The 16,660-nt window shown below is 44.7% G+C and overlaps 1 protein-coding gene across 1 annotated transcript in view; it reads right to left on the minus strand.

Moving 5' to 3' along the window:
• Positions 1-16,660, minus strand: part of ITGB3 (integrin subunit beta 3) — a 118,066-nt gene that overhangs the window by 48,590 nt on the left and 52,816 nt on the right. The window contains exons 8-10 of the mRNA XM_073582338.1: positions 15,123-15,212; positions 13,855-13,989; positions 7,152-7,581 (exon numbers count right to left, since the gene is read on the minus strand). Coding sequence (XP_073438439.1) covers positions 7,152-7,581; positions 13,855-13,989; positions 15,123-15,212 — 655 coding nt within the window. The remainder of the gene's footprint in view (positions 1-7,151; positions 7,582-13,854; positions 13,990-15,122; positions 15,213-16,660) is intronic.

Genomic DNA, 16,660 nt, shown 5'->3' on the forward strand with positions numbered 1-16,660 from the left:
CAAAGTTTCTTATATTTACCTGTGCTATTGATTTATGCAAAGTTTGCTGAAAGTAGTTCCCTATTTCCAATGAAGATTCACCCATGTCAAAACTTCAGCCCTATGTGTACATCCTGAGCTGAATAGAAAAGACATACAGTGTTGTCATGGGGAAAAAGGCACAGATTTTTTTAGGCGTTAAAGGGAACCTGCCGGGTCCCTGAAATTGCCCCCAGTACAATTTAGTAATCTGACTAGTCCGGGGGGCATATCTGAGTGCAGCCTGGTTTTACACCTACTGGGCATGATTGATAGGAGCGCGATGTCTTTGTGGTTACAGCAGTTTCAGATATCTAACAGGTTTCCTTTTAAATACTATTTTTGTAGTAATTTCTGCAGAATCACATTGTGGAAAGGTCAAGTAGAAAGTGTGCAACGTTATGTATCATTTTCAGTATATGTGCAAGTCTGTGCAAGTTGTAAATTCTTCAAATAGTCAGGAGATATGTGTGATAGATAGGCTTCAGACACACCTAGCTGAACTGAATCTCTGAATTTATCTTGTATAACCCTCGATTGGTTTGTAACACAGGCAGCAGGCAACATTACGTGCAACCTCTTCTCAGAAGCAAATTAATGCTGCGCTGCAGAAAAACACAGCAAAAATTCATGATTCTCAGTAGTAGTATGAAGTAGTGTATTTTTCTTATAACTACTACAAATTATAGCCCAAAGTTTTTTGAAAGGAGACAACCCCTTTAAATATAAATCTGCCATCCTGAAGCTACAAAATGCCAAATGCAAGTCCACAGAAAGTAATATTCACATTTGGATGCCCGGTGCTAGCAAAGCTACTGTTTTTACCCCCAAATGTCCAGAAGACATGGGAGTTATTACACGTTTCGAAACTTTAAACTCACTGGTTCTTACTCATAGCTGCCTAACGGTTCAAAATGCGTAACACTCCCAGGCCTGAGCTTTTGACTAATCTTTTTTATGGAATCTACACTGATGAAGATGTTTTTAACAATTCTGGAATAAACACTGATTTTATTTACTCTTGTGTGTTGGATCCTCTACTACCTTGACATTTTCAAATAAGTATATGCTGAAAAAATTAAAGAGATTGTCCAAGAAATGCACTCTTGGTGAGCCGGGGACGCACCTTAGTGCAGATACGATGTTACCCCTGACGGGTCTATTTTACTAAGTATTTGCTGTTAGGAACGGCGGAACGCACTAAATAAAAATAAATAATAAAGTGCGTTCGCCGCTCGGGGTCCACCGTGCAGTAGGTGTTACACCGCTGCTAGGTAATGACAGACGAGCAATATGGCGGTATAATGCACACGGGTTAGACTTCACCCGCAGTGCGCAAAGCAGGCTCTGTTCACACACAGAGGCGCCACAACATAAACATACGAAAACGCTGAGCCTGTTAGAGTCACAGACCACAGGGAAATGCACACACAGTATCAGGTCTGCAACTGCAGCGCGGCGTAGGACACTGCCGCTAGTCGACAAAGCTAGGAAGCAATGTCGGACGCTAGAGCAGAGGTGCCGTGTGCACAGTGGCTTAAGGCTTGCCACTGCCTGCGCTGACTGCTGCACTAATTCCCTATCCACATGCGTAATATCAGAGGGAAGGGGTTTCAAATGAGTCAGTCAGAATAGTCATACATCCGTTACCATTCACACATTAGCTTGAAAAGTCTATACTAGCGCATGGCCGAACGGTCATGCGTGCTTTTTATAGCCGTGCCGGACCTTCCACATCTCCGAGATGGACCAATGAGATCTGGAGCAGGACCTGGGCACATGACTCCCGATCTCCAATGGGAGATCGCCTCGTGAGCATGCCCAGTAGGAGCACAGAGGAACTTAGTCTCTGGAGCGGTCTGCTGCAAAGTAATCTCCTCTGCAGTAGATAGACAGTAGGAGACCGTAGGATGTGAGGCTCTAGATTCCTGCACAGCAGGTGCAGAAAGCAGACGCCTAACAATTTGCTATGAAATAACAATCCCTTTTCCCAGTACTAGAGATCTCAATATTTTGCCAATGCTCTGTTGTTCCTCCTGGAAATGTATGAAATCATTGAGAACCAGATGTTTCCCACTGTCTATGGACACAGATCATTGACTCGAGAGGTGGCACCACCCAGTTGTCAACATTTTCATTCATTTTCAGGAGCAATAACAGAGGATTGGAATAATGTAGTTTTTTAAGAAAAACAGACATGTCAGGAGAAGTGACAGATGCTTGAATGAAGGAGGAGAAGGCAGCCCCTATAAAGACAATCAGCAACTGCTGAGGGTTGGTGAAAGTATCACAAGCCATGTACAAGCTTTTACTAGGAAGCTATGGGATTTTGTGCATGTGGATATTTTTGAATGGAACTGCATAACTGCATGGCCAGGTATTTCCTCTTTACGAATCCTTTATCACCATCCAGTTAATAAGAAATACTCAGACTTCTCATCCATTTCCTAAGTCGCTCTGAAATTAGGAGCGGTCAGCAGCGAAGCTGTCATCCACTGCTTAGTTGACGATTGTAGATCAGCAAGAATCCAAGCCCTGCAGCAGTAAATACCTGTCACAACACTATGATGATTAGTGACACGTGGGTGGTGCTAGTAACGATACAGGTGCTGAATCAGGAGCAGACTCACCACATTGTGTGCTAGACAATAAAAGAAATCCTGTGTCCCAGACAAATGTGATAATGGAGTTATCTAATATTGCACAACACGACTATGTCACCACTTCCGACCTTATGTTCATAAAAACAAATGGCACCACTCCCATCACAGCCAGGACTACTCACTAACTGGAACCACTCCTATCACAGCCTGGACTACACACTAAGGCTGGAGTCACACTACAGCGAGATACGGCCGAGTCTCGCAGGTTAAAACCAAGCTCTGGCACCGGCACTCCGGAGCGGAGCGTGCAGCTCCATGTATTGCTGTGCGGCTGCACGCTCTGCTCCGGAGTGCAGCGCCAGAGCTTGGTTTTAACCTGCGAGACTCGGCCGTATCTCGCTGTGTGTGATCCCGGCCTAAGGCTGCTTTTACACTTACCGTGTTTTTGCGGGCCAATTTTGCAGCCTCAATAGATTTCTATGGGGCCGCAAAATCGTCCCGCAAAAATTCCACGATTTTCAACGTGTGCCGTACGGCATATTTGTGGCCGTGATAAAAGATCGAGCTTACTCAATCTTTTTCACGGCGTACGTACACGGCCCCCATCGAAAAGTTTGTTTTTGCGGTGCACCGTGATTTCTGCTTTTGCGGAATCCCGTTCTTTTTTTCCAATACTATTTACATAGTATTGGAAAAATGAAAAACGGCGATCCGCAAGCTTTACTGCGGTCCTTTATTGCGGCAGACAATAAAAATTGCAGCGAAACGGCCCGCAAAAACAGGTAGTACTAACGGGCTGCAAAAAAAGAGGTAAGAGTAAAAGTAGCCTAACGGGCACCACTTCCATCACAGTCCAGACTACATACTAACAGGCACCGTTCCTAGCACAGCCTGGACTACACACTAATGGCCACCATTCCCATCAGAGCACGGACTACACACTAATGGGCACCACTCCCATCACAACCCGGACTACACACTAACGGGCACCGTTCCCAACACAGCCAGGGCTACACAGTATCGGGCACCACTCCCAACACAGCCTGGACTACACACTAACGGGTACCAATCCCACCACAGCCAAAACTACACACTAACTGGCCACACTCCCATCAAAGCCCGGACTACACACTAACGGGCACGACTCTCATCACAGCTTGGACTACACAGTAACTGGCACCACTCCCATCACAGCCCAGACTACACACTAAGGCTAGTTTCACACTAGCGCTTTTGAGCGCAGCGACGTCCTGCGCACGGCCGCCGCTAAGCCCCGCCCCTGCCGCGCCTCCACCGGTAGCTCCGCCTACCGGCACATGACGCTGCATGCATCCTGCATCCCCTATCTTTATCACTGGGGGCGCAGGCCATGCGCAGTATGCGTTTGGCGGCGCATGCGTCCTTTTGACGGTGCGCCGACCTGCGCCAAGCGCAACCTGCTGCAGTTTGGTTGCGCCGGCGACCCGTCAAAAAGGAGCATGCGCCGCCAAACGCATACTGCGCACGGCCTGCGCCCCCAGTGATAAAGATAGGGGACGCAGGACGCATGCAGCGTCATGCGAAGGTAGGCGGAGCTACCGGCGGAGGCGCGACAGGGGGCGGGGCTAAGCGGCGGCCGTGCGCAGGCCGTCGCTGCGCTCAAAAGCGCTAGTGTGAAACTAGCCTCACGGACACCAATTCCATCAAAATCTTTGTTTCCTGTCAGTGACTAAGAACACTTTGTCTACTTCCAAGTACCCTAGAACTCAGAGTACACCTTGTAGCAAATATCCAATGCACATCCGCTGCAATGCCGCTTCCTAAATGTTGCAGTGGCTTTCTGCTCTGCCATTATAAATTAATTGCTAATTACTTCTGTATAGTTAACAATAGGCTATTAGCAATTTACTTCTAATAATGCAACTGAAAGCTGCAGCAACATTTAGGAAGCAGCATCACAGGAGGTGCATCCTGGACATGTAATGCTAATGCGCTGACTACTATGTGTGACCCAAGCCTTAAAGAAGCACTCCTCCTCCCATCAAAATGTTTAAACTCTTAATATATTGCAGTCATCATATTATATGGCACTGTGTTCTTACAATTGCTCATTTTGCCTTTCTACCCGGCTAATTCTTCTCTTTTCCATTAGGTCTATGACATCATATGATTAAAGACTGACTAGCTGAATCCTTCTAAGCTCTGTGTAGAAACAGGAGATCAATTTTCCCTGCATGAGTCATGAGTCACTACAAAAGTCCCTGGCAGGGGGAAGAGGGAACAGCTGGGCCAGGAGTTGAAGAAGGAAATGCTAAATGCAGGGACAATAAAAACTATAGGAAAAAAGAAGCGTAGATAGGGTCTTATCCCACAGACTCAGAAGTCGTTTTTACCAAAAACTACTCACCTGGTGTTGCAGTGAAAGCATATTACACTACAAACCGGAAGTTAAAAACATGCCAGCTATTGAAAAACAAGTGGTTGTTGCAAAAAATTTTCAAATTTTGGTATTTTTACAACCAACAACTTTTAGAATACACTGGGTGCAGAATTATTAGGCAAATGAGTATTTTGATCACATCATCCTTTTTATACATGTTGTCCTCCTCCAAGCTGTATAGGCTTGAAAGCCAACTGCCAATTATATAAATCAGGTGATTTGCATCTCTGTAATGAGGAGGAGTGTGGTCTAATGACATCAACACCCTATATAAGGTGTGCTTAATTATTAGGCAACTTCCTTTCCTTTGGCAAAATGGGTCCGAAGAAAGATTTGACGGACTCTGAAAAGTCAAAAATTGTGAGATGTCTTGCAGAGGGATGCAGCAGTCTTGAAACTGCCAAACTTTTGAAGCGTGATCACCGAACAATCAAGCTTTTCATGGCAAATATCCAACAGGGTCGCAAGAAGCGAGTTGATAAAAAAAGGCACAAAATAACTGCCCATGAATTGAGGAAAATCAAGCGTGAAGCTGCCAAGATGCCATATGCCACCAGTTTTGCAATATTTCAGAGCTGCAACTTACTGGAGTATCAAAAAACTCAAAGTGTGCCATACTCAGGGACATGGCCAAGCTAAGGAAGGCTGAAAACCGACCACCTTTCAACAAGAAACATAAGATAAAACGTCAAGACTGGGCCAAGAAATAAAAGACTGATTTTTCTAAGGTTTTATGGACTGATGAAATGAGAGCGACTCTTGATTGGCTAGATGGATGGGCCCAAGGCTGGATCAGTAAAGGGCAGAGGGCTCCACTCTGACTCAGACGCCAGCAAGATGGAGGTGGGGTACTGGTATGGGCTGGTATCATCAAAGATGAACTTGTGGGACCTTTTCGGGTTGAGGATGGAGTGAGGCTCAACTCCCAGACCTACTGCCAGTTTGTGGAAGACACCTTCAAGCAATGGTACAGGAAGAAGTCAGTATCGTTCAAGAAAAACATGATTTTCATGAGGGACAATGCTCCATCACATGAATCCAAATACTCCACAGCGTGGCTGGCCAGTAAAGTTCTAAAAGAAGAAAAAATAATGACATGGCCACCTTGTTCTCCTGATCTGAACCCCATAGAGAACCTGTGGTCCCTTAAAAAATGTGAGATCTACAGGGAGTGAAAACATTACACCTCTCCAAACAGTGTCTGGGAGGCTGTGGTGGCTGCGGCACGCAATGTTCATCGTAAACAGATCAAGCAACTGACAGAATCTATGGATGGAAGGCTTTTGAGTGTCATCGTAAAGAAAGGTGGCTATATTGGTCACTGATTTTTTTTGTTTTGTTTTTGAATGTCAGAAGTGTTTATTTCTAAATTTTGTGTTGCTCTATTGGTTTACCTGGTGAAAATAAACAAGTGAGATGGGTATATATTTGGTTTTTATTAAGTTGCCTAATAATTCTGCACTGTGATAGTTATCTGCTCAAACAGATATCCTCCTAAGATAGCCAAATCTAAAAAAAAAAACCCACTCCAACTTCCAAAAATATTAAGCTTTGATCTCTATGAGTCTTTTGGGTTGATTGAGAACATAGTTGTTATTCAATAATAAAAAGAATCCTCTCAAATACAGCTTGCCTAATAATTCTGCACACGGTGTAAAGTCAGAGTTTATTGAAAGGGATGTGGGCACAAACATTATTTTCTGACTATGGCGCACTGGCAGCTGAAGGATGTGCTACATTCATTACCACTTAATGAATTACACCAATATATAAAATACCAGTTCTCCCTAATGTAGGTTAGAAAGCTGTATAAACTTTAGACATGGATTAACTATTTAGCCTGAAGCCCATTTCTTAGGCATCTACTAAGAAGCCCTTGTCTATTGCCACTTGTCCCTGTATGGGTGTAAAAGGCCGAGCTGAGTTTACATGTTTATGGGGAGATGTCTGAAGGTCATCAGCAATCTTTGGTGCCAGTCTCAGGATGTAATATGGGTTGGAGGAGTCTGAGTCATTGTGGTCAGTTTTGCCTCCTACCCAACATATCTTTTGGTTACTCATCATCAGTTGTGAAATATAAATCTGTAAGTGTGTAAATCTGTACTTCTTACCTGAGCACATCTCGCCCTTGAACCGCAGGCAGGAGAAGTCATCACATTCACAGTATTTCCCCCAAACTTTTCCAAAGTCATTGTTATGACACACACACTGGCCACAAACGCACTCCCCTCTCCGGGAACAGATGCTACCCTTCTCACTTTGGGTACAGCGGTCTTGTTTGGTAGGGTCATATTCTTCCTCCGAACACTCACAATGGGGTCCCAGCCATCCAGCATGACACTGGCAAATACCACAGCTCAGTGTACCATTGCCATCGTTACATAAGGGACTGTCTGGTTCATCATTTTTCTGACATTGGCAGTCACACTGAAAGTGCACTGTCACAGTAAGACTGTCCTTAAACCCAACTGGTTTGATGGTGAACGTCTTCACCCTTTCCTTAGGACAACCTCGTACTTTGGCTTCAATGGAGAAAGTCACCTATGAAACAAACATTAAAGATATAGAAGACATAAGTACAATGGGGCCAACTGTTATAATCACAGAGAAGATTACCTAAAACTTGTCAAACAGCACCAACGTATCCAAGAACCTCACATGCCTGACAATTAATGGAGGGAACCGTGCATTTGCAGCAATTTTCTAAGAGCAATGGGGCACCATGCTTATGACAGATGCCGGTCCAACCATCAGATGGCATATTCCGTGGATTTCACATAAATGTCTCAGATGGGAAAACTATTCCAAATGAAAGAGAAGGAACTCTTCTTGAGACCCTTTCTTATGAACCATAGTGCAGATCTGCCTATTAAAAGAATATCCTGCTACTAGAGTTGAGCAAAATTTTTACAATGCTCTGGGCTTCTTTTCTGCAGTGGGATCCTTGCCTGGCATCATAGGTGCTTCTAGGGTTTAATAGTCCCTGTGATGTTGTGTGAGGCCTCATGGCGTCGTGGGGCTTAGTAAGAACAAGGTGTGTCCAGGATGTGTGTCCGAGGATGAGAAGACATCCTTGGTACGGTTGCCACAGAGGGCTAGACTGGATGCTCGACAAGGGCAACATCTTTTTACTCAGCTCAACCTGCTACATAGGTGGCCAGGCGTTCATTTGTATGGCCAACATGTTATGCTACAAATGCATGACCTAATTATACTTCCCTTGACTTGCATGAGAATAGATGAGATCGAGAACATTGCTCCCTGACTGTGCATTCAGCATATGGACATATCATTTCCATACAATAGTAAAAGGAAACATACCATTAGGTCAGCAGTGGTCATAAAATCTGGCCCCATGGCATGTCTGCGGTATAAAATCTAGAAGTAATCCCGCTGTGTAATCCTGTCTGCACACAGCAGGAGTCGGCGCTGTATAATAGTAAGGAACTTCTGCACTTCAGCTGCAATGGACTCCAACAGTCCCATATTAAAAACACATGATCCACTTCTAGCATTCCTGTGTTACCAAGGAAATCATTCAGGAATGCATCCGAAATCAAGCGTCCAATCACATGGCTGCATTTTTAATGCATCACAACTTCATTAGTAAATATTATTATTCTTTACTTCTTTAGCCTATTGTTTCTTACAACCTTCTACATGGTAGTACTCTGCTCAAACTTTGTAAACTATACCCGTATGTACCCTAAACATAGGTAAAAGAGTAACCAATCCATTTAAGACACTTCTTTGGTTGACAGCTATCATCCCCTACATATGTGCATGCTCGGCTCATCTAAGTGTGCATGCGTTTTCAATAGGGAAAGGTGAGTAAGCTTTTGACAAACGGCTCTGGCACTGGCTTATCTCCTAGCTAAACAAAAGGATTGGGTGTAAGTTAAATGGAACCTGTTGCAACAATTTTACTTCTGAAACTAGTTGAATGGCTGTACAAGTTACTCAACTGACCCGGCTCCTGCTGCATCCTTGGTGCTGCATCCTCCTCTTGTCTCTGCGAGCTCCCTCTGCAACCTGAAGTGCTCCTGTAATGTCATGCTCACCACTACCGTGGACTGCCTTAAAACCTTTTGTCAAATCCAGCAACACTACTCTGTTGATTAAGTTTGCCACACCGCTAGGCGCTAGCCAGTTCTGCCTGAACTCTGTGACAAATCAAGCTCTGGGTAAATCTAATACACTGCAGGATAGTTCTGCCTGGATTCTGTCACAAACTCAACCCTATGCTACACTGGCACATTGGCTCAAGCTCAGCTTTGCTACTTTGCTGAGTTAACTCTGCTGTATTCCCGGAATACTTTTTCCTCAGAATCTCCTGTGTAATACAGTTCTGCTCCTCTGGTTTCTCCTTGCTGAGTCCACTTTTATGTTGCCATCCAACACTGATACACTAGTTGACATGACCAGTTTCAATGGTTTGGCTTCTGTTTTCCCAATGGTGTATTGTCAGTCTCTGGTGCCCAAAATGCACCAATGTCATCTATCTTATTGCGCTGCTAATCCAGACCATGGGGCTTTGACAATCCACCTCACTAGGTGAGAGAGAACAATCCATTGTGCCAGCACTGAGTAACCAAGCTTTAAAGTCACGTGAGAAATAGCCTGGAAGTTCTCTTGGGGAGTGTCAATGTGTTTAGAGTGCATTGCCACACCCTCAGTGCACTTTCAGGCTAATTTCCATGAACTTTCAAAGTTTAATTTCTCTTCATTGGAATATCGGATTACTAAAAAAAGCATATATTTATTGTTATACTAGGAGTGGACCTATACTGTACAGCCCTACCACTAGTTTCTGTAGTAAAATCATCTTGACAGGTTCCTTTTAACATGCCTGATCCTGCTCTTCCCTGACATCATCTGTTCCTCTGCATTCTTTGGTTTCCTCCTACATTCCATAGTCATACCTATAGGGTATTTAGATTGTGAGCCCCAATGGGGACAGCGATAATAATGTCTGTAAAGCGCTGCAGAATATGATGGCGCAATATAAGCAACACATAATAAATAACAACTAACATTACAGCCCATGTGGTTGTACTAAACTTAACTTGAATCAACCTGATATAATGATAATGCCAGCCCTAATAGGGAAGCGACGTATAAAAACCGCTGGTGTGTGACCTCGTCCTTACACAATGAATGGAGCGAATGTGCGGAATACTGATACTGCAGGCAGAACATTTGATTCTTGTTTTCTCTAGAGATAAATCAAATCTGACACCGCTCTTGTTTGTATAGAAAGTTGTGGTTGGCCTCTCATCAGGAGGATGTAGTTAACAAGAAACATGTGTACACGAGTGATTACTGCCGTCATATGGAAACTGCTACACAACAGAATAAGCTACATATGTCAGGATCGTGCAGGAATCTCGGATGGCTGAAAGGATAGGTGACAACTTATTGATCGATGGGTTTCTGAAAGTTCGGGCAGTAATTGGAAACTTTTATCCCTGTTAGAATGGAGGTGCATTGCTCATGCCCGACTTCCGCTCCATTCAGGGTTGGACTGGCCCACCAGAGAACCGGAGAATCCACCTGTGGGCCCTGGCTTCTCCTTCAGGAGAGTTTATAGTGCAAACCTTGCGGTTGCTATGGGGCTCTTCAGAGGGGGAGAAAGGCGGGCCCTCGGAATCAAATTATCTGGTGGGCCCAATGTTCTTCAGTCTGACACTGGCTCCATTCATTTCCTATAGGGCTGCTGAGCAGTGTGCTCGGCTTTTTCCGGCAGCCCGATAGTGAATGAATGAAGCAGCGCTCAAGTGTTGGACCTTACGATCAATTTTGTAATTAGTATAAAAGTTCCCTCTTTGGGAATAAAAATTGCAAGATCTGCAGATCGGTACAGGTCCTATCAGTCAGACACCCACTGATTAGCAAATTATCACCTATCATGTGGATGGACAATAACTTGTTTTCACTGGACAGCCCCTTTAACTCTGATGTCAAAATCTGATACATATGAGTAACGTATGGACCTGTATATTTATGGAATATACTACTTAGATGCATCAGCACATGTAGATGTCATTTATCAGCCAGAGAGAGATCCGCTTACATGTAATAGATGACCATTTGTCTTTAAGATCCATAACTTACTACATTTCCATCACTGGAGCGCACAAAGGCATAAAACCTAAAGCTTTTCGGCTCAAATGCAAAATCTGTTAACAGTGCACCCCGCTTGCAAGGCGCCATAAAGAGTGCTGGTGCCTTCTTGGGGCCATATATGTAGCATGATAGTATATAGGAGCCATAAGGTTAATTTACTTACTTCAACTGGCTTCTTGAAAACATGGCCTGAAATTACCTTAAAGGCAGTCTGTTTGCAGAAAATGACTATTCCGACCAAGCACAGGCGAGCGCTACACCCTTGGCCTGGCTGAGCAGTTCAGTGCACCTTCCCAACTGTTTACATCCTCCTCTGGCTCCTGTAAAGCCAGAGCTGTCAAACAAGAGAAAGTAGGTGGCAAGGTGCACTGAACTATTTGGCCACACCAAGGGTGCACCTGTGCTTGGTTTGAACAGTCATTTTGACAGTCTCCCTTTAATAACTTAATGGCTTTTTTCTTTTATGCTTTTACCTCTCCATATTTCAGCAGCCATAACTTTTTATTGTTTTAGTTATGTGATAGTATAAGGCTTTTTTAATGTACAGTAAATTACTATGTTTAGCTGCTGGTTGTGGGGTACATATATGTTACCCAATATAGAAAAAAAGCACTTTTTAGTTTTTTTTTGCTTATTTTTTACTGTTGTTTCACATTAAATTACAGTACCTATTGAATTCATTCTACATGGTCATATAGATATCTATCACATGTATTTTCTACTAAATAATCATATCTTTTATATGCTCCCAAAGGACAGTAGGCAATAGTAAAGGGTTTACCGTATTTTTCGGATTATAAGACACACTTTTTTCCCCCAAATTTGGGGGGGAAATGGGGGTGCGTCTTATAATGCAAATATACCTAATAATGCAGATATATTGGCACTTCGCTGCAGGTGTCCGGTGCTGCCGCTTCTGCGCTGTGTCCGGTGATGCCGCTGCTTCTGTGTCCGGCATTGCTGCGTGTGGCACTGCCGACATTTTGTGAAAGGTCAGAGCCCCCGCAGTTCCGTGATTTCCAGTGTGGTGGACTCCGGGAAAATGGCCGCCGGGGGCAGCGCATGCGCAGATGGAGATCAGCAGCACCAGACACAGTGCTGGAGCAGCATCAGACACAGAGCAGCTGTGGGGAGGAGGACCCCCATATAGTGATAGGGCCGGAACCAGGGGGACCGCCATCGGGGTTATTGAAGAAACCATATCAGGGGAATTACAAAGGGAGACATGCGATTGAAGTTGTCAGGGCAACAGGGGGCGGGGCGAGGGAAAAAGGAGCAGGGGGCGCGCTGAGGTGGCAGTTGGAAGGGAGCCTGACAAGAAGGAGAGAGCCGTGCGGCAGAGGGAGGACTGTGGCAACTGACGGTGTGGGAAAGAGAGACAGGCAGGAGACTGTAAAAGGAAAATTTGAGACTGACCGAAGAGTGACGTGTAAGAGACTCTCCCCGGGAGTCCCTCCCCGCAAACATTCAGATAAAGTGACGGCCGCTGATTCCCTCCGTGGTGTGACAGGACCGGGATCTCAGGTGACCGCTGCGACGAGACAGAAATCCGGTACAGTGGTCAGGACACTGCCCCCCTGTCTTCTCCCACAGCTACGGCCCCGTCATCACCGACCTCAGGGGACGCCACCTCGCTATAGGCGGCCGCAGAGCCCCGTCCCGGTTACTGAGGGGACACTGAGCAGAGTTTGTTAACGTTTATGTTTTTGGTACTGCGTCATGACCTGGCTGGGGAACGAGCGCCTCTAAACGGACGCCTGGGAGATTTACCCCCCCCCCGAACAGTCTCTTCAGGGCCTGTTGTGCCCCACCGTTCCAGCTTCTTCAGGGCCCGTTGTGCCCCACCGACCCCATTTCTTCAGGGCCTGTTGCGCCACACCGTTCCAGTTTCTTCAGGGCCTGTTGCGCCCCATCATTCCAGTCTCTTCAGGGCCTGCTGCGCCCCATCGTTCTGGTTCCTTCAGGGCCTGCTGCGCCCCATCGTTCTGGTTCCTTCAGGGCCTGCTGCGCCCCATCGTTCTGGTTCCTTCAGGGCCTGCTGCGCCCCACCGTTCCGGTATCTTCAGGGCCGGACGAGCACGAGTCCTTCCGGGAAATCGTGGATTGCAAGACAGCTACATCTGCAACCCCTGAGTGGTCGTGAACTCGAGCGACGCCCAGAAGGCTAAGTGCACTATAGAAAAATAAGGACCCTTTCTGTTTGAATGTTGTTTTACGAGTCCCTGCGAGGACAAATAGGTGTTTCTTCTTTATTTGATTGAAGCAGTTTAGCCCTTGCGGCTTTAAACTTATAATTTATTTCACCCCACATTCAGTCTCGTGTCTCGTCACTGCATCCTGTGAGCCTGCTCGAACCCTACACAGCATCAGTACCAGACACCTACAGCGGCACGCTGCACATCGGAACACCCCCTCAACCAACATGCGACCTGCAGCAACGTTCCACTCTTGCCTCCTCCAGCAGCGACCCTGGGACCCGCTTCACCGCAGCCACCACCCCCGGTAAGCAATAAGATGCATGTATTATAAGAAGCACCACCATTTTATTAAAAAAAAAATTTCCTATTTTTCTCCTCAAAATTTGGGGTGCGTCTTATAATCTGGAGCGTCTTAAAATCTGAAAAATGCGGTAATTGCAACAAAACCTTACAAAAACATTGTATGATTGCTGGAAAGGCCATAACTCACCGTGTCCCCAATTTTCAGGCCTGTGCAGGACTTTAGGCCTGGTGTGACTTCATTGTTGGTGCATGTGGCATTGAACAAGAGTGACAGCTCCTCTGGGAGATCACGGACTTCCAGTTCTACTTTGGAGCGAATCTTCTGTACTCGCCATGCGGAGATAAAATACATTTCATTGGTCACATAGATGAAGGTTACATTCACACCCATCTCTCATTATCAAGGGAACCATGATGATTGGTAATCTCCAAATTGTGGATTTGCTAAACCAGTGCAAATGCCAGCATTATCCAACACAAGCCACAAACCGTCTAGTCGTGCTGGGAATCTTAAAGGGAATCTGTTACCCCTTTTTTGAGATATCATATAATAATATCATTCAATTGTGTGTCACATAAGGATTCTCTTAGTACTTTTACTTCCCCCTGACCCCGCACCTTTCATGCATAAATACCTTTTTTATCTCGGTTCAGATGTATGTAAACTGCCGCGGTCCGGTCCAATGGGCGGGGCTTATTCACCTGCTCTCCCCCTCCCTGTCTTGCTCTACACTAGAAGAAATGCGTAGAGCAAGACAGGGAGGGGGGGAGCAGGTGAATAAGCCCCGCCCATTGGACCGGACCGCGGCAGTTTACAAAAGGGGTGACAGATTCCCTTTAAGACCCCTATACACATTAAGTAGCTGTTGGCTAAACAATTGTTTGGACAACAGCTATCTCTCCTGACTTCGCCATACACAGGACTCCTCATCTCAGCCAAGCGCTCCTGTGTTCTCTATGAGAGAAACACTGGCGGACTTCTCTATTGGCTCGTTTCCCAGAGAACAAAAGGATATTCTATTGGAAATCCAACGTGCTGGATCCTTCTCTCCTGTGATATTATCAGTAATGAGAGAATCTTTAGCCACCATACACATTAGATAGCTACCTTACCAGACTCCATCATAGACAGGAGCCCTCAGCTTAGTCAAGCGCTCCCATGTTCTCTATGAAATAGCCGCTGCCAGACTCCTCTAGAACTGGGCTTGTCTCTGAGATAAAAATGATAGGCTATTGGAAATCCAATATGCCGGGTTCTTCTCTCCCCAAATCATTACTTGTGGTAGGTCATTAGCCCCACACACATCAGATTGCCATCAAGTCCCCCAAATATTGGCATACTCAACCTGATTTATTCTAATGTGCATGGTGGTCTTCAGCTTTGCAACATCAAGATAGCCGCAGACCATTGATATAAATGCTCTGAGAACTTGGAAGGTTGGTGCAGAGTCTTACCTCATAGGAATCCACAATGAGCTGGATAACGTTGCTGGAGTCTCCGGATAATGTGCCTACTGTCGCCCCTGGGATCAAATCACTGTATTTCTAAGAGACACACATGAATGTTTGAAAGGGAGTGGATGTAAGGCAGCGTTAACATGTTAGTAAGATGCAGAAAATGTCATCAGAAATGTATTGTGTGCTGGATCGGTATGAGGATGAGGTGAAGTAGGCAGTGGTCTAGGGCACTATTCTAAGGAGGGCACAATTTATATATTTAATCAGGGAAATTAAGTAACTGGGTCACCCAACAGATATCACATTGAATTTTTGGGATGAACCCTGAAATTTGTTTTGCACATCAAGAAATCTTGTCCCACTCTTGCTTCAATATACAGCATTAACATCCAACCACCTTAAACTGAACAGGTTTCTATAAAGCTTTGTCACAACTTTACAGCATTAACCCCTCCATGACCTTGCGATTTCCTGTTTTTGCGCTTTTGTTTTTTGCTTCCCTTCTTCCAAGAGCCATAGCTTTTTTATTTTTATTCCCATATGGCCGTGTTAGAGCTTGTTTTTTTGCGGAACGAGTTGCACTTTCGAATAACATCATTAATTTTCCCATATAGTGAACTGGAAAAAGGGATAAAAATTCCAAGCATGTTGAAATTGCAAAAAAAAAATCTTTGGGTTTTTTATTTACCATGTTCACTATAGGGTAAAACTGACCTGGCATTATGATTGCCCAGGTCAGTACGAGCACGCAGATACCATACATGCATAGGTTTATTTAATTTCAGTGGTGGAAAAAAAATCCAAAATTTGTAAGAAAAAATTATTTTGTTTATGTCACCATTTTACGAGACCCGTAGAGTTGTCATTTTTCTGGATCTGGTGCTCAGTGAAAGCTTATTTTTTGCGGCTTGAGCTGATGTTTTTATTGATACCATTTAGCGGTAGATATGATGCTTTCATCGATTCTTATTGCATTAGGGGCGGCACAGTGGCTCAGTGGTTAGCACTGTAGCCTTACAGCGCTGGAGTCCTGGGTTCAAAGGACAACATCTGCAGGGAGTTTGTATGTTCTCTCCGTGTTTGTGTGGGTTTCCTCCCACACTCCAAAGACATACTGATAGGGAATTTAGATTGTGAGCTCCATTGGGGACAGTGATGATAATGTGTGTAAAGTGCTGCGGAATATGTTAGCGCTATATAAAGATTATTATTGCATTTTACTGCAATGCTGCTGTGTCAAAAAAAAAGTAATTCTAGCATTTTGATTTTTTCTCGTTACACCGTTTACAAATCGGATTATTGTTTTTATATATTGATAGATCATATACATTTTCTAAATGCAGCGACTCCAAATGTGTATTTTTTTGTAATTGTTTTATTTTCAATGGAGCACAAGCTAGGTGATTTGAACTTGTGTTTTTTTTTAATATTTTTCAAAACTATATATTTACTGTCTCTTAGGAGACTTGAAGCTGCGGTCATCTGATCGCTTGTGCTATACATAGCGGTGCCCCTCCTGTCCTTTGCACTCTGAG

The sequence above is a fragment of the Dendrobates tinctorius genome, unplaced genomic scaffold (genome assembly GCF_039654945.1).
Source record: "Dendrobates tinctorius isolate UK_male_01 unplaced genomic scaffold, ASM3965494v1 ptg000071l, whole genome shotgun sequence".
NCBI lineage: Eukaryota > Metazoa > Chordata > Amphibia > Anura > Dendrobatidae > Dendrobates > Dendrobates tinctorius.